This window comes from Bufo bufo, chromosome 2 (assembly GCF_905171765.1).
Source record: "Bufo bufo chromosome 2, aBufBuf1.1, whole genome shotgun sequence".
NCBI classification, from domain to species: domain Eukaryota; kingdom Metazoa; phylum Chordata; class Amphibia; order Anura; family Bufonidae; genus Bufo; species Bufo bufo.
In genome coordinates, this window is record NC_053390.1 from 729,426,867 (window position 1) to 729,449,287 (window position 22,421).

The 22,421-nt window shown below is 44.5% G+C and overlaps 1 protein-coding gene across 10 annotated transcripts in view; it reads left to right on the forward strand.

Annotated features, from left to right (window-relative positions):
- The window catches only part of FRYL (FRY like transcription coactivator), a 330,165-nt gene that overhangs the window by 191,241 nt on the left and 116,503 nt on the right, over positions 1-22,421 (forward strand). For all 10 annotated transcript variants that reach the window (XM_040418890.1, XM_040418883.1, XM_040418887.1 and 7 more), the window contains 7 exons: positions 3,360-3,499; positions 3,946-4,042; positions 4,251-4,330; positions 8,915-8,995; positions 9,190-9,358; positions 12,155-12,247; positions 20,498-20,596. In XM_040418890.1, the coding sequence (XP_040274824.1) occupies positions 3,360-3,499; positions 3,946-4,042; positions 4,251-4,330; positions 8,915-8,995; positions 9,190-9,358; positions 12,155-12,247; positions 20,498-20,596 (759 nt within the window). The remainder of the gene's footprint in view (positions 1-3,359; positions 3,500-3,945; positions 4,043-4,250; positions 4,331-8,914; positions 8,996-9,189; positions 9,359-12,154; positions 12,248-20,497; positions 20,597-22,421) is intronic.

Here is a 22,421-nt window from a genome sequence, read left to right on the forward strand (position 1 = left end):
TTGATCCCACCCAGATTGCTGCCCTGTTGCACTAAAAGCCAAGCTCCTTACTCCTCCCCCCCCCCCCCCCCAGCATGGAGTGACAGGGCCAGGCAATGCTGTAGTCTCACCTGGCGTGTATGCCAGGGCTAAAGCCACCTGTACTGCGCATGCTTGCGCAGTCACTTTGGGAATCTTCAGCCCTGGCAAGCATAATACTGACCAAAAAGAGGCCTCCTGGTTTCTTTTGCCATATGTGTATATATTTATGTGTATACCATATATATATATATATGTGTGTATATATTGAGAGTTTAGTGTGGCAATATTATTAGCTTTTAAATAAGTAGATATATTGAGTGAATGTTAAATATTGGCATGTGTGCGTAGTGATAAACTCCTACACCACTTGATAAAGTCCACAGAATCAACAAAATAATGGTTCACGTGCTGCAAATATAACCTCCTATTGTTGTGTGACCAGTGGCTCTGAGCCTCCTAATGCCCTCAGGCTCCATACATGTGGCTTACTGTGGGCATCTGCATGTGCTTCACTGCTCCTATGGCACCAGGAATGGCATAGCATTACTGAAGCCATATCTCTGGATGGTTGGCACTTGGCACTATGAGCATAGGAAACCCAGACACAGCACAGTACTATGGTCATTTTTGCTTTTGTACCCCAAGGTTTTCACTTTCACTGTTTCATTTCCTCTTTATAGTAATTAGTTGTAGTTTCTTTATACATTCTTTGTCTTATTTTCCCACGAATACCACCAGGTATGTCTGAATGTGCCAAAATATCCTATAGGCCAGAGCGAGACTAGCTGTCAATTAGGCTTCATTCAAGGAGTATTCCTATCTGGAGACTTATATGCCATAAATTCTGATGGGCGCAGGTCCTAACTCTGGGGCCCCCTCCTATTTCAGGAAAAGGCCCACAGTGCATGCACGGCTCTCCATTCACTGCTGGGGTACATAGTGTGCTTACCTGGCTGTTTTCGGAGGTCCCCTAACAGTGAGTAGATGGATCCATACATGGAGTGACAGAGCCCCATTCTGGAGATAAGCGCAGTTCCTGGAGGTAGGACCCACACCTATTTGACATTTATGGCATATCCTATGGCATTAGTGTCTATATGGAAAAACGCCTTTAAGTGAATGGAAAAAGTCATACAGCTGCCACGGTTCCCTTTCACTTCTATGGGAGAACCACGGTTTCATGACTGTGCTATATTACCTCAGATTTTTATCAAAATATACATGTTTTCTACATGCCTCCATGCTGCAGATTTTTAATTAGCAGATGCCTTTTAAAGTGACTCGTTTACGAGGGCCCGTTCCTCTCAGTTTACTGGATGTCCGTCAGTCTCCTGCTAACCTTGTAAACCCATAATCGACTTGTGTTCCACAAAGCAGCTAGTCTGAGGAGGCGGAGAGCAGTGGCCTGAACCAATGATGAGGCAGGGGGTGTGTCTCAGACTACCTCAGAGCTATAGCTAAACTGTAGTCACATCTAACAGCTCTAATAGAGTCAAGGTAAAAAGCAGCCAGACAGCAAGATCTCAGCATATAAAATAGCAGGTAGTCATCCTCTGTAGATACTGATTTGCATAACATGTTTTGAGGTCATGATTGGACAGGCCCTTTAACCTTGTGCCCATCCTGTTTTAATGAGTTTTGCACGTGCGCAAGAAAAATCGGCATGTTTGGTACCCAGACCCGAACCCGGACTTCTTCACGGAAGTTCGGGTTTGGGATCGGTGTTGTGTAGATTTTATTATTTTCCCTTATAACATGGTTATAAGGGAAAATAATATCATTTTTAATACAGAATGCTAAGTAAATTAGGGATGGAGGGGTTAAAAAAAATATGTATGAAACTCCCCTTATCCACTTGTTCGTGCTGCCCGACTCGTCCTCTTTCTTCTTCTTTGATGACCTGGGAGGAAAAGGACCTTTGGTGACGTCACTGCACACATCACATGGTCCATCACCATGTTGATGGACCATGTGATGAGCGCAATGACATCACCAAAGGTCCTTTTCCTCCCAGGTCATTAAAGAAGAAGAAAGAAGACGAGTCGGGCAGCACGAACAAGTGGATAAGGGGAGTTAAATTAATTAATTTTTTAACCCCTCCATCCCTAATTTACTTAGCATTCTGTATTAAGAATGCTATTATTTTCCCTTATAACCATGTTATAAGTGAAAATAATAATGATCGGGTCCCCATCCCGATCATCTCCTAGCAACCATTCGTGAAAATCGCACCACATCCGCACTTGCTTGCGATTTTCACGCAGCTCCATTCACTTCTATGGGGCCTGCGTTGCGTGAAAAACGCACAATATAGAGCATGCTGCGATTTTCACGCAACGCACAAGTGATGCGTGAAAATCACCGCTCATGTGCACAGCCCCATAGAAATGAATGGGTCCGGATTCAGTGCGGGTGCAATGCGTTCAACTCACGCATTGCATCCGCGCGGAAAACTCGCCCGTGTGAAAGGGGCCTTACATGTTCGATTCGGCCAAGCAAATATCTGTATTCAATGTAAAGAGGGGAGAAAGCCACTGACAGACACTTCAGGTGGCAGTTTATTTATCCTGGGAGAACAAAAGGATGGGGTGAAAATATTGTTGGGGGAGAGGTATGAGCTCCCCATAAGACTATATGCTGAACCTGCTGCCAGCAGTACACTAATGTGTATGGAGGCCTGCATTAGGGAGGAACTTGAGGATATCCTTGTTAGGCTTTTCTGTCCTTTTCAAAATTTATATAAGCCCTCACCTTAGTAACTACCCTCCTGAAATGATAAAAGCTGGAGTGGTTGATAATGAACACACTCATCTAAGTAAGGAACCCAGGTAAGTTATCTAAAGGTGGCCATACACATTACTGTCAAGTTCATTTAAAATGAAGAACAATTTTAACCAAAAATGAATGTTCTTCGGTTGAAATTTAACAACAGTCGTTTTAGCTGATGAGAGACCATTATAGTCTGTAAAGAAGTCAGCCGAGTTTAAGATTTTCGTCCCATAGTCGACCAAAAGATCTTGTGGATGAAAGATCTTTCTGTGGAAGAAGGTTCCGAGATAGTGCTTTCATCCATCACCTGGTTTCATTGAACATGTATGGGCAGTTTGATGAACTGTAACGTCCAATATGGACTAAAATGTCCATGGCAGTGTCTGTGAAATGGTCGTCTTCTAGATGTTTATTCAGCTGATGTTCAACCATCAACTGACTTCTGTCTAGTGTGTATGGCCACCTTGAGGGTCATTTTGTCTTGAATGAGAGAAAAATCTAATTATTTTTAATTTAATTAGTGTTTTTCTTTTGAGTCCTACTAATATGTTTTGTCTGTTTCTTCCCAGGTGATAAGCTGTATGAGCTCTGTAGCAGAGCACTGTCTACCCTCATTACTCCGCACCTTGTTTGACTGGTATAAACGCCAAAATGGAACTGAAGATGAATCCTATGAGTACAGGCCTCGGTCTAGCACAAAATCCAAAGGGTAATATACTTTTTATAATGGCTAGTAAAAATGTTAATAAAATTAGCTAACCCATCATTATATAGATGCCATCAGTGGATGTATATATTTTAAAGGATTGTCTCGTGAAGACAATCCTTGTCCAGATGCATCATGGAAGGGAAGGGGGGTTGTCCCTCCTTTTTAAGCCTAAATGGAGAGCTACTCTGTGAGTGACTCTGTTTTGGCAGTCTTGAGCCATCCTTGTATTACATGGGCAGCCATTCATCTGAATGGCCGTCATGTAATAGACAAATAATTGGCTGGGTTTGGCCTCCCCCGTAAAAATCAACCAGTTGACGGGAATGGGACCTGTAGAGATCATTCAAACAGCTCGTGGGCCACTATTTGAGTGTGGTTGTCTGATGAGACCTTTAACCTTGATAACATATAAGTTTACAATAAGACATGCCTTCTTTGTCTTACAGAGATGAACAGCAGCGGGAGCGAGACTACTTACTTGAAAGAAGAGACCTGGCTGTAGACTTTATTTTTTGTTTAGTTTTAGTAGAGGTCCTCAAACAGGTAAATCCCTGCCATGCCTGCATTGTGTGGGTACAGTTGGCCGTATGATGCGGCATCGTAAGTATGGTCTTCGTGATTGTGATGTGGTTATGTACTACAAGGCCAGTAGTTCTGGTGCTTCACGTCATCTGCCATATGCATGGCTGGAGGACATTGTGCAGATACCTGAATGTTTTGCTTAATATAACCTTTTAATCTTACATTATAGATTCCTGTTCACCCAGTTCCAGACCCCCTAATACAAGAAGTTCTCAACCTGGCTTTTAAGCACTTTAAACACAAAGAAGGGTAAGTCTCTCTATGTCTTAATGTAGATGTTATCTGTCGGACTCTCTAGACTACATATCAAGTGTTTTATAGGAGACAGAGCTGTAGTCTGTGTTGTCTCTGGCTTCTAATCCAGTCGAGGGTTATGTTGATCCAAGCAATAAGTATACATAATTAATGCTGGCTTAAGAGCTTGCTCTTTCTTGGTGACATTACATTTCTTGGTGATGTAATGTATGACATCAGATGCTTGTGTCCTTTACTGTAAGAAAGGAAGGCAGATAAACCACTAATATGCAGATGATGCAAAGCCAAGGTGGCCTCTACTGTGTACTCATAACTAAATACACATATCTCATAAAGCGATGGTAGACTGCTAGGATAAACCATCCGAAGGATGGAGGGGCCTCCCCGCTGATTTAGCACCATGGTCCTTCCCTGCACAATGGTGCCTGACTGTCCATTGTGCTTGTAAGCTGCAGTACAGCTCTGTTCAAGTGAATGGGGGTGACTGCCGAGGTTGGACCACCATTGATTGACCATAGCAATATTCCAAGCTATAACTTTATGAGATGGAAATACTCCTTTAAGAATATTTACATATATACTTACATATTACATTTCAGTGAGTAGACTTCTGGAAGTGGCTATCTAAGAGTCCAAATCTGACTTTTTAACAAGACTTGGGTAATGACAAGGGAAAATAGCCAAGCCATATATCCATCCATAGACAGTTGTTTTGGGGTGCTTGCCCATCTTCAGTTTGGAGGAAGATACTACCTGGCTGAGTGTGATGCCATGGATGCAGTTTAGGCAGGGTGCTGACTTAAGGAGACCTTCCCTGTATGGAGACTTACAGGAAATGCTCCATTGTATGAAGACTTATTGACAATGCCCCATGGGAAAACAATATGCAAAGAGGTATCTCCCGAGGAAAGAGAACCATCTCGCCAGCTCCAACTTGTGAAAGTGGCTCCCTGTGAGTGAAAATCTGACTTTTTTTTTTCACTTTTCATGCCCCTAGGCTTGTTAAAAAGTCTGATTTTTTACTCTTGGGGAGCTACTTCCACAAGATGGCGATAGCGAGATGGTTTTCTTTCCTTGGGAGATACCTCTTTGTATATCCTTTTCCCACGGATCATTTTCTGTAAATTTCCATATAGGGCTGGTCTCATTAAGAAGAGCCAGTGCCCTACCTAAAGTGTGTAAACCTAAAGGTTATGTACACCTTTGGAGTCATTTTTTTTAATGATTGCATTTAACTTATTTTTGGCAAAAAATCATATTTTCAATAGGCCTTTATTAAAAATATTGAGCTGTTCGGACACAAAGGGTTAACAGTTTTTCTAACTGTGTGACTGGTACTTTCACTTTGTGCCGATCATCTAATAACCCTTATCTCTAAATAATATCTAAGGATTGAGCTTTAATGAGAGCAGAGATAAGGAGCCCATCAGTTCCCCAGATCACAGGAAAATACAAAAAATCCACAGGCAGCTATTAGAGCATCTCAGCTCTGTACACAAAAAAGGATTCCATATTGGTAATAAAGAAAAATGTAAAAAACAATTTTTAGCTTAAAATAAGTATAATGCAATAATACAAAAAATTGCCCCTAAAGGTGGACATAGCCTTTAAAAGACTTTTGCTGCCAAGGCTGATGCCAATCCTGTCCTGGCATAATTTAAAAGGCGTATAATACCATATCTGAGGGTGTACAAGCTGTATGGTAGCACTCCTCAAACTGTGGTGTGTTGAGCTTATGTGGACGATGTATAATAAGCGCTTGCTCAGTAATCCCCTAGGCAGGGGTGCAACTTTACTCTGGAGGATGTCTGCGGCAGACCTGTATTGGGCTTGTTTTACACTACTGGTACAGCCTTCTGGATCTGTCAATGTAAGGCCTCTTGCACACGACCGTATACCCTCCGAGACATACGGTCCATAAGATCATATGAGTGCGGGACAATTGCCCCGCGAGTGGCCTGACGTGCACAGCATCATTGTAATCTATGATGCTGTGTACTTCCGTGCGCACAATCAATGCCGCTCCGGGACAATGGCCCACTCACGGACCGTATGTCTCAGAGGGCATACAGTCATGTGCAAGAGGCCTAAGTGTGAAACAAGTCTTACCCAAGTAAGGGCCCATTTACACTGAAAATCTTTCTCAGTGTCGATATAGCAAGTTGATTGACGCTCAGTTAATGGAGCATTAATCACTGCATGTGTCCCAAAGATCGTTAATGCAATCTCTCATTCACATACAGTTTCATGTCTATGCGGGGTGATGTGCTGCTGACAAATTACTATTTTAATGTAAAGATGAGATCCGCAGACATCTTTTACAAGGGGGAATGATTGGGAATTAACTTTCATTCACCGAATCATTGGCTTTTCTAAAAGGGCCTTAGGGTCCATTCACACATCCGTATGTGTTTTGTGAGTCCGCAAAACACGGACACTGGCAATGTGTGTTCTGTATTTTGCGGACCACACATCGCCGGCACTATAATAGAAAATGCCTAATCTTGTCCGCAATTGTGGACAAGAATAGGACATGTTCTATTTTTTTCGGGAACGGAATTGCGGACCTGGAAGTGCGGATCCGGACAGAACATAGTGTGGCCCTATAGAAATGAATGAGTCCACAATTCTGTTCCGCAAAAGGCGGAACAGAATTGCGGACGTGTGAATAGACCCTTAGCGTGAGTTTCTATACAATATGTATGTCCGATGAGGACATATGTTCAGTGTCCCATGACAGCTGAACTGGGGACATGGCTCCTTAGTAACTGTTATACGGTACTAATATATCCCGTCCTAGAGTCCTGGTGTTCGCCGATCAATCCATCTAAACCTGTTTTCTCACATTAGCTTGATGGCTTAGGTATTATAGGAAGGAAAACATCCTTTGTCTTCCCTTATCTTACCTACTTGCATAACCGGATGTGAATGAAGAAACGCTTTATCGGTTTGTGTACATATAAATCTATTTCCATTATTGAAGTGCAGGGACGTAAAGTAATTTGTCATTTTTTTCACATTCATAGCCTCTTATAACACCTGCACTGTCAGCGTGTGCGATTGAAATAGTGGAAAGGGTCAAATCTTCTTGTGGCTACTCATTAGAATGTATTTGGGATGTATAATGAGGACATCAGCGGTAGTATCATATAGTCCAGTAACTCCACCCATAGAATAATTACTGCGAGGCAGCAACAGTTATCTTTAATGATGTTCATCACATTGTCCCCGGCGGTCACTGGCACAATCCTCTATTGTGTCTGTTATATGAGAGTGTATTCAGTTCCTGGTGATCTACAGAGGTTGTAGAATATGGTCCCTGGGGCTTAGCATCTGGTTATTCACTGATAGTCATTGGGAGATCATGGTCGTTAGAGATATAGTCCGTGTTAAAGGGGTTGTCTCACTTCAGCAAGTAGCATTTATCATGTAGAGAAAGTTAATACAAGGCTCTTACTAATGTATTGTGATTGTCCATATTGCTTCCTTTGCTGGCTGGATTCATTTTTCCATCACATTATACACTGCTTGTTTCCATGGTTATGACCACCCTACAATCCAGCAGCAGTGGTCGTGCTTGCAGACTATAGGAAAAAGCGTTGGCCTCTCTGGTGGACGGGACAGTGGGAGCGCACGTAGGCCGGTGCTTTTCCTATAGTGTGCAAGCACGGAACAAACCAGATGCAGGGGGCACACCAAATGTACTGACCAGAGTGCAAACCAAATACCGCATACAAGGTTGCACCTCTTAATATAAAAATGTATAATTTATTAGACAACACAAAACCCACAGAATAAAATCATTGTATACCATTACACAACTGTGTGTGGATTAGACATATATCCAACACACAAACCTACAGCTCCCAGTTTCTAAATGGAAACCTATGAACACCGCCAGAGTAATAGTGCAGAAATGGAACATCACAAATAAGGCAGCAACATTTGCGGATACTCAAAATGAGCAAATCAGCGGGCATGGTGTGCAGGTAAGATAGTTTGCAAGCACGGCCACCACTTCTGGATTTCAGGGTGGTTGTAACCATGGAAACGAGCAGTGTACAATGTGATGGAAAAATGGATCCAGGCAGCAATATGGATCATAACAATACATTAGTAAGTGCCTTGTATTAACTTCCTCTACATAATAAATGCTATTTGCTGAAGTGACACAGCCCCTTTAAGTAACCTATTGTACCTAGCTAGTGGAAGATTTAAGGTCTGTCCTTATGTGATGACTTGTACTGTATATACCAGGACCGTTTTCCTGTAAGGCCTGTTTCACACTGAACAGCCTGTCGGCAGTGTGAACCAGGCCTAGGGGTTATAATCTCCTACACTTGGGGCACATCTGCCATATGCAACCCTACCCCTGTATTTCGATATCATGACCAAGGCCGAATGTGTCTTGTTTGCCCCCCATGGCTCCCAGCACAGGGAACACTTTGCCGACAAAATTCTGTCACTAGACTTTTACTTTCATGTCCTATCCACACATTTGTATTTGGACTTCAGCAAATATTGGCAGCTCTAATAGCTTTATATCTGTATTAATCATTTCTGCTTACTTCTGTCTAGGTATTCAGGAACCAACACTGGGAATGTGCACATTATTGCAGATTTATACGCAGAAGTCATAGGTGTCCTCGCACAGTCCAAGTAAGAATTTCTTCATTTTTTTGTTTTTAAAGCCTCTCGTCAAGTGAGTTTGTGTTTTATGCCGTGTTTAGGGGTTGGTAAATGGCCCGGGTTCCCCTGCTTTCACCCTGCAGGGGACAGAAGAGAATATCCGGCAGCATGGCAGTGTATTAGGATTAAACGGAGCGCCTCCTGCTTTTCTTTTCATCATTTAGATTCCAGGCTGTGAGGAAGAAGTTTGTCACAGAATTAAAAGAACTACGACAGAAGGAACAAAGCCCACATGTGGTGCAAAGCATCATCAGCCTGATCATGGGGATGAAATTCTTCCGTGTCAAAATGTATCCGGTGGAAGATTTTGAAGCCTCTTTTCAGTTTATGCAGGTATGTAGCCTTTAGTTTTTATCTGCGTTGTGGTATACTAATATGGATTGACAGAGAAACCCCATTATAGGGAGTAGTAAGTGTTCAAATTAATAGTGCTGGAATGCCCACTTTAGGCTCAGTCCACATCTCGTTTTTTTTTGTGCATGTTTGGTGCTAGGAATACCTAAAAAAAATAGCCCATAAAAAGTTGTGAACAAATTACTGAGAGGTCTTTCAAGTGAGGTTTTCCACTAAGTTCAGCAGCATGAATTGTATTCTTGTGAAACCTTGCATAATGATGGCCGCTCTGATTCCTCACTGTAAGGCTGATGAAAGGGGGTCTGGTGATTAACTGTACGTCACACCCCTCCTCCCACTCTGTGTGGCTCAGACCCCTCCCTTTCCTCCATCCAGGCAGGTCAAGCCCCTCTCTTACCTCCATCCGGGCAGGTCAAGCCCCTCTCTTACCTCCATCCGGGCAGGTCAAGCCCCTCTCTTACCTCCATCCAGGCAGGTCAAGCCCCTCTCTTACCTCCATCCGGGCAGGTCAAGCCCCTCTCTTACCTCCATCCGGGCAGGTCAAGCCCCTCTCTTACCTCCATCCGGGCAGGTCAAGCCCCTCTCTTACCTCCATCCGGGCAGGTCAAGCCCCTCTCTTACCTCCATCCGGGCAGGTCAAGCCCCTCTCTTACCTCCATCCGGGCAGGTCAAGCCCCTCTCTTACCTCCATCCGGGCAGGTCAAGCCCCTCTCTTACCTCCATCCGGGCAGGTCAAGCCCCTCTCTTACCTCCATCCGGGCAGGTCAAGCCCCTCTCTTACCTCCATCCGGGCAGGTCAAGCCCCTCTCTTACCTCCATCCGGGCAGGTCAAGCCCCTCTCTTACCTCCATCCGGGCAGGTCAAGCCCCTCTCTTACCTCCATCCGGGCAGGTCAAGCCCCTCTCTTACCTCCATCCGGGCAGGTCAAGCCCCTCTCTTACCTCCATCCGGGCAGGTCAAGCCCCTCTCTTACCTCCATCCGGGCAGGTCAAGCCCCTCTCTTACCTCCATCCGGGCAGGTCAAGCCCCTCTCTTACCTCCATCCGGGCAGGTCAAGCCCCTCTCTTACCTCCATCCGGGCAGGTCAAGCCCCTCTCTTACCTCCATCCGGGCAGGTCAAGCCCCTCTCTTACCTCCATCCGGGCAGGTCAAGCCCCTCTCTTACCTCCATCCGGGCAGGTCAAGCCCCTCTCTTACCTCCATCCGGGCAGGTCAAGCCCCTCTCTTACCTCCATCCGGGCAGGTTAAGCCCCTCTCTTACCTCCATCCGGGCAGGTCAAGCCCCTCTCTTACCTCCATCCGGGCAGGTCAAGCCCCTCTCTTACCTCCATCCGGGCAGGTCAAGCCCCTCTCTTACCTCCATCCGGGCAGGTCAAGCCCCTCTCTTACCTCCATCCGGGCAGGTCAAGCCCCTCTCCCTTCATGTATCCTCACACCCCTCCTCCCACTCTGTGTGGCTCAGACCCCTCCCTTTCCTCCATCTAGGCAGGTCAAGCCTCTCCCCTTCATGTATCCTCACACCCCATCTCCCACTCTGTGTTGCTCAAGCCCCTCTCCCTTTGCTCCATCCGGGCAGGTCAAGCCCCCCTCCCTTTGCTCCATCCGGGCAGGTCAAGCCCCTCTCCCTTTGCTCCATCCGGGCAGGTCAAGCCCCTCTCCCTTTGCTCCATCCGGGCAGGTCAAGCCCCTCTCCCTTTGCTCCATCCGGGCAGGTCAAGCCCCTCTCCCTTTGCTCCATCCGGGCAGGTCAAGCCCCTCTCCCTTTGCTCCATCCTCACACACCTCCTTCCACTCTGTGTAGCTTAACCCTTTTCCCCATCCTGGCAGGTCAAACCTCTCCCCCAGCTGTGCCTATTCCTCCTGTAGTGGCACAAATTCCGTTCACCACTGACTAGTGGCATCCGTGATCCACTTACTACGCTGTCCAGCCACAGTTAGTGTTTTCTTCTCCCACCAATCCGTTTTTACTTTATGGAGTCTGATGTATTGTCTTATCTAGGATCTGATCTTCCACTTCCTTTGATTAGGCTGGGATGGAAGGAGAAGTATTTTTGTCACTTGATGCTGAGACACGCTAACCACTGGGGTGGTTGTGTCCAGCACTGTGACTTATGGGGTCTGGTGGTCATTTCCACTTATGGCCAATGACCTTGTACCACCGTCATGGTCATGTAACCAATGGGGAAACCACTACATGCTGTGGAAGATTACCAGAGCTTCCCTCTACAGGTGTGTGTACCGCCCAACAGCCTTTAGCCAGTTAAAAAGGTTTTGTCGGGAAAATCCCTTTAACCCAACCTTAAAGGATACCTGTCACCATGAACATACAGTCCAGTCACATGTAGCATGTTATAGAGCAGGAGGAGCTGAGCAGACTGAAATATACTTTTATGGGGAAAGATTTAACTTGTATTTTATTTATCTAAATCTTTCCTCTGAGCCAAGTCATGGGGGTGTTCCTCGTCAGTGACTGACAGCCTTCACTTATACTGAATGCGCCATTAAGGCCGCTGCCACATGACTCCTTTGCTCAGAATGAGCAGAGATTCAGATTACTAAAATATAAATTATACTCACTCTGCTCAGCTCCTCCTGCTCTATAACATGCTGCCTGCACTGTGTTTTCATGGTGGCATGTACAGTGTAAATATCAGTGGAATGTAGTATATGTAATGCCGTTGCATACCTGTGCTCACTATATGTGTTTGTATTCCTAATAACAGATGAATATTCATAGGTCAGTGTAATGAATGGTACTTTTTATGTTCCCGACAGGAATGCGCACAGTACTTCTTGGAAGTGAAAGACAAGGACATAAAACATGCACTTGCCGGTCTGTTTGTAGAAATCCTCATCCCAGTGGCTGCTGTAAGTAAATCCCATATTCCTAAAATCCCATAATGTAAATGGGATTAAATTCCTGTTGTTCATATATACACCAACATATTCTTCAGAGCTGTCCCGACTCCCGGCTCACATCAGTCCTTGTCCCCAAAGCAATTCGCAATCAAATTTTTCTGTCTCAAGCATATAAACTTTAGGGACAGTTTCATAGGAAGCCAAGTAAATGTGGGCCAAGTAAGTGGCCCACATTTACTATTGTTGGAGCATCTAGAATCTGCCATAAATTGCGCCAAAATGTGGCAAGGTTTAAATAAAATATCTTTGCCTAGCTCACGTGATACAACATTTATTGCTAAAATTCGGTCTCAAATTCAGCCATCCAGTAGTTGGTATAGAGTGGTCAATCCTTGCACCACATATATCATCCAACATGAGCCATGGTGCAAGTCTAGACAACCTCCAAGTCTATTGGATTACTAAGGGCTGTATTAGACCTGCAGAGGGTCGGTAACAAGTGTTTGTAGGAATGCTCTTTAGTGATGATCTGCCTGTGTAAAAGTGCCACCAATTACCCAGTGAAAGAGCAGACGCTCATTTATCGGGCAATCACATTTTTTATGCAGGCTAAAAAAATTGTTTGCTGCCGTTTAATCACCCTCTACCAGCAAATAATAATTCTGTATAGGGACGAGCGATGGCATTGGTGATCGCTCCTCCCCATACTGTGGAGGAGATCGCTACATGTAATAGCAGCGGTCTCCTTCACGGACAAGCAGGCAATTGTTGGGAATGAATGTTTCCTTCCCAACAATCGTAATTGCTCATGTGCAGGTGTAGCCCTATGTCTGCCCTGGTATGTTTTCAGAGTGTGGGAGGAAACCGGAAAACTTGAAGGAAACCCACACAAACACATGGAAAACACACAAACTCCATGCAGACGTCTTCCCTTATTGCATTCGAACTCAAAGCAAAATATATGCACCATCATCAATCCCATAAATCTAGTTCTTCTCTAACCGTTTTTTGATTCATTGAAATCAAAATTTGTAGTATATATGACTACTGTGCTGAATTTATATCCAGCAAAAAGTTGAACAAGGTCCCTACAATTTCTGTAAACCTTTCAGATCCAGGATCTCTTAAGCCTCATTCACACGTCCGTGTTGGTGTTGAGCGAACTTTGTGTTTCAAGTTCGGCGTACAAGGTTCGGGTTATCTAAGAATTTCGTTATGGATTCCGCTATCGCGTCCTTAGGCCTCATGCACACGACCGTTGTTTGGGTCCGCATCCGAGCTCCGTGTGCTGTCCGCATCCGTGGCTCCGTTCCGCGGCCCCGCTAAAAAAATATAACCTGTCCTATTCTTGTCCGCACTTTGCAGACAAGAATAGGCATTTATATTGCCGGCTTCCGTTCCGCAAATTGCGGAAGGCAACACGGGCGCCTTCCGTTTTTTGCGGATCCGCGGTTTGCGGTGTGCATGAAGCCTTAGTCAGTCAGTGTTTTGGTCAGTGATTTCCATCAGTGATTGTGAGCTAAAACCAGGATTGGAGCCTCCACAGAGATAAGGTATAAGGGAAAGATCTGCACCTGTTCTGTGTTTAGAGCCGCACCTGGTTTTGGCTCACGATCACTGATGAAAATAACTGACCGAACACTGACGTGTGAATGCGCCATTAAGGCCCGCTGCATAGGAAGTTACCTTGAACGACGCAAATGTTGCTGATAATTGCCTGATCGTCAGCTTAGGTGATAGGTGGCACATTTACCAAACATTTGTTCCTGATAATCTGCCTGTGTAAAAGGGCCTTTAGGACAAGGTCATGCCGTATTTACAGGTGAGAATGACAATGCAGGTAAACTCACAAATGCTGTTTGCTCACTCTCCCTTAAATCATACATACTCTATCTTTAACGCCTAAAATAATTGGAGCATTTTATTTGCGATCATGGATATAGCCCTAAAGAGCATTGTGTTGTCTTATATGGGTGTGGCTGAAAGTCTTGAAGTACTCGACAATCATGCCTCAAGCATTTGTACGTAGCTGTGAGCACATTATGTCAAATTTATTCTTCTGCACTGAGTTGATGAAATCTTTCTCACATGTCATGAGGACTTGGCATGTGACGAACCATCCCCACACTCCGCACCAGTCTCAAGGATGTGTGTCTCTTGTGCATGCACAACTACCTCTCTGATTAAATGAATTTAAATTTAAAGGGGTTGAGCAAATTTAAACTTTCTTTAACAGACCCGACCCGCGGTGGTGATCATACTTACCTGCTCCCTGCCACTGGGTTCCATCTCCGCGGCTGTCTGCGCAGGTCCTGGGTCTCTCGGAATCAACATCTTGTCAATGGAGGACATATGACCATGCAGCCAACCATTGGCGGCAGTGGTGATCTGTCACCCCTGCAACACGTGACCAGTGCTGTACTGCTTGGGTGACAGGTCACCACTGTGGCTAGTTATTGGCCGCAGAGGTAACATGACCTCCATCAACAGGATGTTAATTATAAGAGACCCGGGACCTGCAGAAGCAGCCATAGGGACCAGGTAAGCATGATCACCACTGTTAAAAAAATTAAAATAAATTTAAGTTGAACAACCCCTTTAAAGCTCTTTTACATGGGCCAGTGCACAGGCAGTAATTGGGGCCGAAACTTTCATTTCTTTTATCATTAATAGATCTTTGAGCCGAGGTGATAGCTGCATTTACATGCAACTGTCTTCTCCTCTGTCTGGGGATGAGCGGTCACTGCTGCCATTGCTCGTCCTTAGGCCTCATGCATACGACCATATCTGTATTGAGATCCGCAAACCAATGATCCTCAGAATACAGACACCTTCCGTGTGCAATCCACATTTTTCTTACTCTCGTTGCTAGAAATGACTATTTTTGTTCGAAATACGAACAATGATAGGACATGTTCTATAATTTGCTGTACGGACACGGATAGAAAATACGGTCGTGTGCTTTAGGCCTTATGCAGATTCATTTTTCTTGGCAGCAGATCCGTGTTTAACCACCTCCGGACCGCCTAACGCAGGATCGCGTTCCGGAGGTGGCAGCGCTGCGCACAGTCACGCATATATGCGTCATCTCGCGAGACGCGAGACTTCCTGTGAACGCGCGCACACAGGCGCGCGCGCTCACAGGAACGGAAGGTAAGAGAGTGGATCTCCAGCCTGCCAGCGGCGATCGTTCGCTGGCAGGCTGGAGATGTGTTTTTTTTAACCCCTAACAGGTATATTAGACGCTGTTTTGATAACAGCGTCTAATATACCTGCTACCTGGTCCTCTGGTGGTCCCCTTTGTTTGGATCGACCACCAGAGGACACAGGTAGCTCAGTAAAGTAGCACCAAGCACAACTACACTACACTACACCCCCCCCGTCCCCCGTCACTTATTAACCCCTTATTAGCCCCTGATCACCCCATATAGACTCCCTGATCACCCCCCTGTCATTGATCAACCCCCTGTAAAGCTCCATTCAGACGACCGCATGATTTTTACGGATCCACTGATAGATGGATCGGATCCGCAAAACGCATCCGGACGTCTGAATGAAGCCTTACAGGGCCTTACAGGGGCGTGATCAATGACTGTGGTGATCACCCCATATAGACTCCCTGATCACCCCCCTGTCATTGATTACCCCCCTGTAAAGCTCCATTCAGATGTCCGCATGATTTTTACGGATGCACTGATAGATGGATCGGATCCGCAAAACGCATACGGACGTCTGAATGAAGCCTTACAGGGGCATGATCAATGACTGTGGTTATCACCCCATATAGACTCCCTGATCACCCCCCTGTCATTGATTACACCCCTGTCATTGATCAACCCCCTGTAAAGCTCCATTCAGATGTCCGCATGATTTTTACGGATGCACTGATAGATGGATCGGATCCGCAAAACGCATCCGGACGTCTGAATGAAGCCTTACAGGGGCGTGATCAATGACTGTGGTTATCACCCCATATAGACTCCCTGATCACCCCCCTGTCATTGATTACACCCCTGTCATTGATCAACCCCCTGTAAAGCTCCATTCAGATGTTTGCATGATTTTTACGGATCCACTGATAGATGGATCGGATCCGCAAAACGCATACGGACGTCTGAATGAAGCCTTACAGGGGCGTGATCAATGACTGTGGTTATCACCCCATATAGACTCCCTGATCACCCCCCTGTCATTGATTACCCCCCCTGTCATTGATCAACCCCCTGTAAAGCTCCATTCAGATGTTTGCATGATTTTTACGGATCCACTGATAGATGGATCGGATCCGCAAAACGCATACGGACGTCTGAATGAAGCCTTACAGGGGCGTGATCAATGACTGTGGTTATCACCCCATATAGACTCCCTGATCACCCCCCTGTCATTGATTACACCCCTGTCATTGATCAACCCCCTGTAAAGCTCCATTCAGATGTCCGCATGATTTTTACGGATCCACTGATAGATGGATCGGATCCGCAAAACACATACAGGCGTCTCCCTGGAGCCTTCCAGGGGGGGTGATCAATGACTGTGGTGATCACCCCCATATAGACTCCCTGATCACTCCCCCTGTCATTGATCTCCCCCCTGTCATTGATCACCCCCCTGTTATTGATCACCCCCCTGTAAGGCTCCATTCAGACATTTTTTTGGCCCAAGTTAGCGGAATTTTTTTTTTTTTTTTCTTACAAAGTCTCATATTCCACTAACTTGTGTCAAAAAATAAAATCTCACATGAACTCACCATACCCCTCACGGAATCCAAATGCGTAAAATATTTTAGACATTTATATTCCAGACTTCTTCTCACGCTTTAGGGCCCCTAGAATGCCAGGGCAGTATAAATACCCCACATGTGACCCCATTTCGGAAAGAAGACACCCCCAGGTATTCCGTGAGGGGCATATTGAGTCCATGAAAGATTGAAATTTTTGTCCCAAGTTAGCGGAACGGGAGACTTTGTGAGAAAAAAATTAAAAATATAAATTTCCGCTAACTTGTGCCAAAAAAAATAAATTTCTATGAACTCGCCATGTCCCTCATTGAATACCTTGGGGTGTCTTCTTTCCAAAATGGGGTCACATGTGGGGTATTTATACTGCCCTGGCATTCTAGGGGCCCCAAAGCGTGAGAAGAAGTCTGGTATCCAAATGTCTAAAAATGCCGTCCTAAAAGGAATTTGGGCACCTTTGCGCATCTAGGCTGCAAAAAAGTGTCACACATCTGGTATCGCCGTACTCAGGAGAAGTTGGGGAATGTGTTTTGGGGTGTCATTTTACATATACCCATGCTGGGTGAGAGAAATATCTTGGTCAAATGCCAACTTTGTATAAAAAAATGGGAAAAGTTGTCTTTTGCCAAGATATTTCTCTCGCCCAGCAAGGGTATATGTAAAATGACACCCCAAAACACATTCCCCAACTTCTCCTGAATACGGCGATACCACATGTGTGACACTTTTTTGCAGCCTAGGTGGGCAAAGGGGCCCACATTCCAAAGAGCACCTTTAGGATTTCACAGGTTATTTACCTACTTACCACACATTAGGGCCCCTGGAAAATGCCAGGGCAGTATAACTACCCCACAAGTGACCCCATTTTGGAAAGAAGACACCCCAAGGTATTCCGTGAGGGGCATGGCGAGTTCCTAGAATTTTTTATTTTTTGTCACAAGTTAGTGGAAAATGCTGATTTTTTTTTTTTTTTTTTTTTTTTCATACAAAGTCTCATATTCCACTAACTTGTGACGAAAAATAAAAACTTCCATGAACTCACTATGCCCATCAGCGAATACCTTGGGGTCTCTTCTTTCCAAAATGGGGTCACTTGTGGGGTAGTTATACTGCCCTGGCATTCTAGGGGCCCAAATGTGTGGTAAGGAGTTTGAAATCAAATTCTGTAAAAATTGACCAGTGAAATCCGAAAGGTGCTCTTTGGAATATGGGCCCCTTTGCCCACCTAGGCTGCAAAAAAGTGTCACACATCTGGTATCTCCGTACTCAGGAGAAGTTGGGGAATGTGTTTTGGGGTGTCATTTTACATATACCCATGCTGGGTGAGAGAAATATTTTGGCAAAAGACAACTTTTCCCATTTTTTTATACAAAGTTGGCATTTGACCAAGATATTTATCTCACCCAGCATGGGTATATGTAAAAAGACACCCCAATACACATTCCTCAACTTCTCCTGAATACAGAGATTCCAGATGTGTGACTTTTTTGCAGCCTAGGTGGGCAAAGGGGCCCATATTCCAAAGAGCACCTTTCGGATTTCACAGGTCATTTTTTACAGAATTTGATTTCAAACTCCTTACCACACATTTGGGCCCCTAGAATGCCAGGGCAGTATAACTACCCCACAAGTGACCCCATTTTGGAAAGAAGAGACCCCAAGGTATTCGCTGATGGGCATATTGAGTTCATGGAAGTTTTTATTATTTGTCACAAGTTAGTGGAATATGAGACTTTGTATGAAAAAAAAAAAAAAAATCATCATTTTCCACTAACTTGTGACAAAAAATAAAAAGTTCTATGAACTCACTATGCCCATCAGCGAATACCTTAGGGTGTGTACTTTCCGAAATGGGGTCATTTGTGGGGTGTTTGTACTGTCTGGCCATTGTAGAACCTCAGGAAACATGACAGGTGCTCAGAAAGTCAGAGCTGCTTCAAAAAGCGGAAATTCACATTTTTGTACCATAGTTTGTAAACGCTATAACGTTTACCCAAAGCATTTTTTTTTTACCCAAACATTTTTTTTTTATCAAAGACATGTAGAACAATAAATTTAGAGCAAAATTTATATATGGATCTGTTTTTTTTTGCAAAATTTTACAACTGAAAGTGAAAAATTTCATTTTTTTGCAAAAAAATCGTTAAATTTCGATTAATAACAAAAAAAGTAAAAATGTCAGCAGCAATGAAATACCACCAAATGAAAGCTCTATTAGTGAGAAGAAAAGGAGGTAAAATTCATTTGGGTGGTAAGTTGCATGACCGAGCAATAAACGGTGAAAGTAGTGTAGGTCAGAAGTGTAAAAAGTGGCCTGGTCTTTCAGGGTGTTTAAGCACTGGGGGCTGAAGTGGTTAAACATGGCAGTGCGTTGCCCGCAATGATCTCATGTGCTGCATAAAAGATGCGATCACGCTCCTTCATCGGGTGATCGGCAGCACTGTACGTGACGTTCTTTGGGAACTGAGATAGTTCAGAGAAAGCTAAAGAAAGGAGCAGTCTGTGTATTATATATGTAGGTGGAAGACTGCTTAATGCTTCTTTTCATATACCGCCGACACATTCTGCCAAGGTAATAAGCAATTATCTTAGAGCCTCTTCTGCTCCTTCTGGATAATCGGGCAGTGAGATTTCTTCAAGGCTCGGCACTTCTGCTTTTGTGCAGCTCTCTTTGGAATATAAGAAACCTATCCTTAACCTTTGAGAGAATTGCTGCTACTTTTCACTTCACATTCTTGTTTGAAGAGTTCTGGTGCCGGATGTACACCTCCCAAACAGTGCAGGACTTCTATACTGTGGGGGAGATTCATCAAGACTGACACTGCTCCTTATATCCCCTGCGCTGCTGGAGAATGCGCCTAATTTATGATGCGGCACTCGCCTCGTCGTGTATTAGGCACATCCTGCAGCAGCCTGTGCCCCTACACAGAAATCTGATTTCTGTCTTCATTTACACTGGTCCCCCTCCACCATCGCCAGGCTGTCTTGGGGGAAAGTGGCGATGGTGGTGTAGAAAATATTTTGTCACAATGGTGTCCAAAAAGTTAAAAAAAATTGACTTTTTGGCGGCAGAAATCAGGCGCAGGAAGATGATAAATCTCCCGCTGTACGTTTTTATATGCTTGTGTACTATCAACGGTCCATGACGTGTTTTCTGCCCTATTGGGAGTTTCCCATGTTCCCTGTTTTTATCATTAAAATCAGCCGGGCATTGGTAAATTTCCTAGCATAGGCTCTAGTGTGGCCTGTAGGCCTGAGTACTCAACTCCATTGCGAACGCGTGTCCAGGATTCCTGACACGGTAATGGAGTGCCCATCTGTCCTTATAGAAGAGATCGATGACTTCACTCAGACTGGAATGGCACTGAGGCAATACCCGGGTGTGTTTAATCATAGAGGCAAATGGGCACTGCTGTGGTTGGCACCTTTCTATGGGCACTGTTAAAGTTATAACTTTGTAACATAGAACCGGTAATTACTGTATATGTTATTTATTCCTTCAACTTTCATTTATGTTTTCCCAGGCTGTAAAAAATGAAGTAAATGTGCCATGTTTAAAAAATTTTGTGGAGATGCTCTACCAGACCACCTTTGAACTGAGCTCAAGAAAGAAACATTCCCTGGTGAGATAAATGTGTGGTCATGTGAATGTCCGTGATTTCTGGGTTACTGTAAATCCTAACCTTAAGGGGGTGTTTGGGGGGGGGGGGGGAAGGGAAGGGGGGGGTGTGTAATGAGCTGCGCCCATTTCAGTGCGCAGAGATGATGATGCATGGCTTTGCTGAACAGGTGCATAGTATATAAACACAGGCACCATATAAGCAAATTGTATTGATTTAGTAAAATCAAAAGAAAAAAATATTAATAAAACCAGAAATAAAAATGTCCAGATTGTAATCCTACTGTGAGCGCTGCAGGTTCCGTTCACATATAGTTCAAAGGCAAAGACCGTACAATCACTGATTCGTGGAGAATATTTTTCCGTAGGCGTAGTCAATCACTATTTATACCAGTTGCGGTATCCACTACAATCTCTGCTCTATTCCTATTGATGAAATTTAATACTACGTGCCTGTGTTTATGCGATCTCATGTGAGTATAATAAAGTGTTGGATGTTTAAGGTTACTTTCACACTTGCGGCAGAGGAATCCGGCAGGCAGTTCTGTCGCCGGAACTGCCTGCCGGATCCGTCAAAACGTATGCAAACTGATGGCATTTATAAGACTGATCAGGATCCTGATCCGTCTTACAAATGCATTGAAATGCCGGATCCGTCTTTCCGGTGTCATCCGGAAAAACGGATCCGGCATTTATTTTTTTCACATTTTATCCGGTCTGCGCATGCACAGACTGGAAGGACGGATCCGGCATTGCGGTATTTTGAATGCCGGATCCGGCACTAATACATTCCTATGGGGAAAAAAAAATGGCAGGTCCGGCATTCCGCCAAGTGTTCCGGATTTTTGGCCGGAGATAAAACCATAGCATGTTGCAGTATTATCTCTGTCCTGATCAGTCAAAAAGACTGAACTGAAGACATCCTGATGCATCCTGAACGGATTGCTCTCCATTCAGAATGCATGGGGATAAAACTGATCCGAACTCTATGCCGGAAAAGAAAAACGCTAGTGTGAAAGTACCCTAAGAAGACTTGCGGAACTTCACTATGCTGTGCTATTTTTCTGGTTGAATAGAGCAGAGATTGCAGTGGATACCGCCCTTTGTATAACCAGTGATTGACTGTCTTTCTATAACTGGAGCAGCGCGGTTCTGACTTTGCCTTTAAATTGTATTGATACATGGCGTTTGAACTAAGCTAATCAGTTAGTGCATGTGAGTTAGTAAAGCACATGCACTATAGATTCTGCATCCTATAGTCGGTCCACATCTGATCTGCATTTTTTGCAGATTAAACACGGACCTGTTCATTTCTGTGGGGCCGCTAAATGCAGACGCCACAAGGATGTCATCCGTGTGCTGTTCGCATCAATTTATCCGCATGTCCATCTGTTGGATAGTGCAATAGTGCGGGATGCAGACTGTAAAACACAGATACCAGCCATGTGCATCTAGCCTTAAGTAGTAATCACCCGCCTGCGCTACACATTTAGATATACTTTATCTAATGACTATTGTCCACAGTGAGGATCAGTACCCTAAACAAGAAAAACACATACTGCATGATATAAAAAGGTGTGTAGTGCCATAGATGTCCCTTTAAAAACTCAGTATAGGCACATGGCTGCCAAACAAATCCAAAAATGTTTAGTGAATTTATCGAGCATGCTGTATTGAAATTAATATCAGGTAAAATATGTGTGGACTGGTGTACAAAGATGGGCATTAAATCTAAAGGTGAATTTATGATTGTTTGCGGTAACCTTCTGCAGGTCAGTCACACAAGCCAGTTGTAAAGGGCGCCTCTAATTTCATTGTTCTGACTGGTA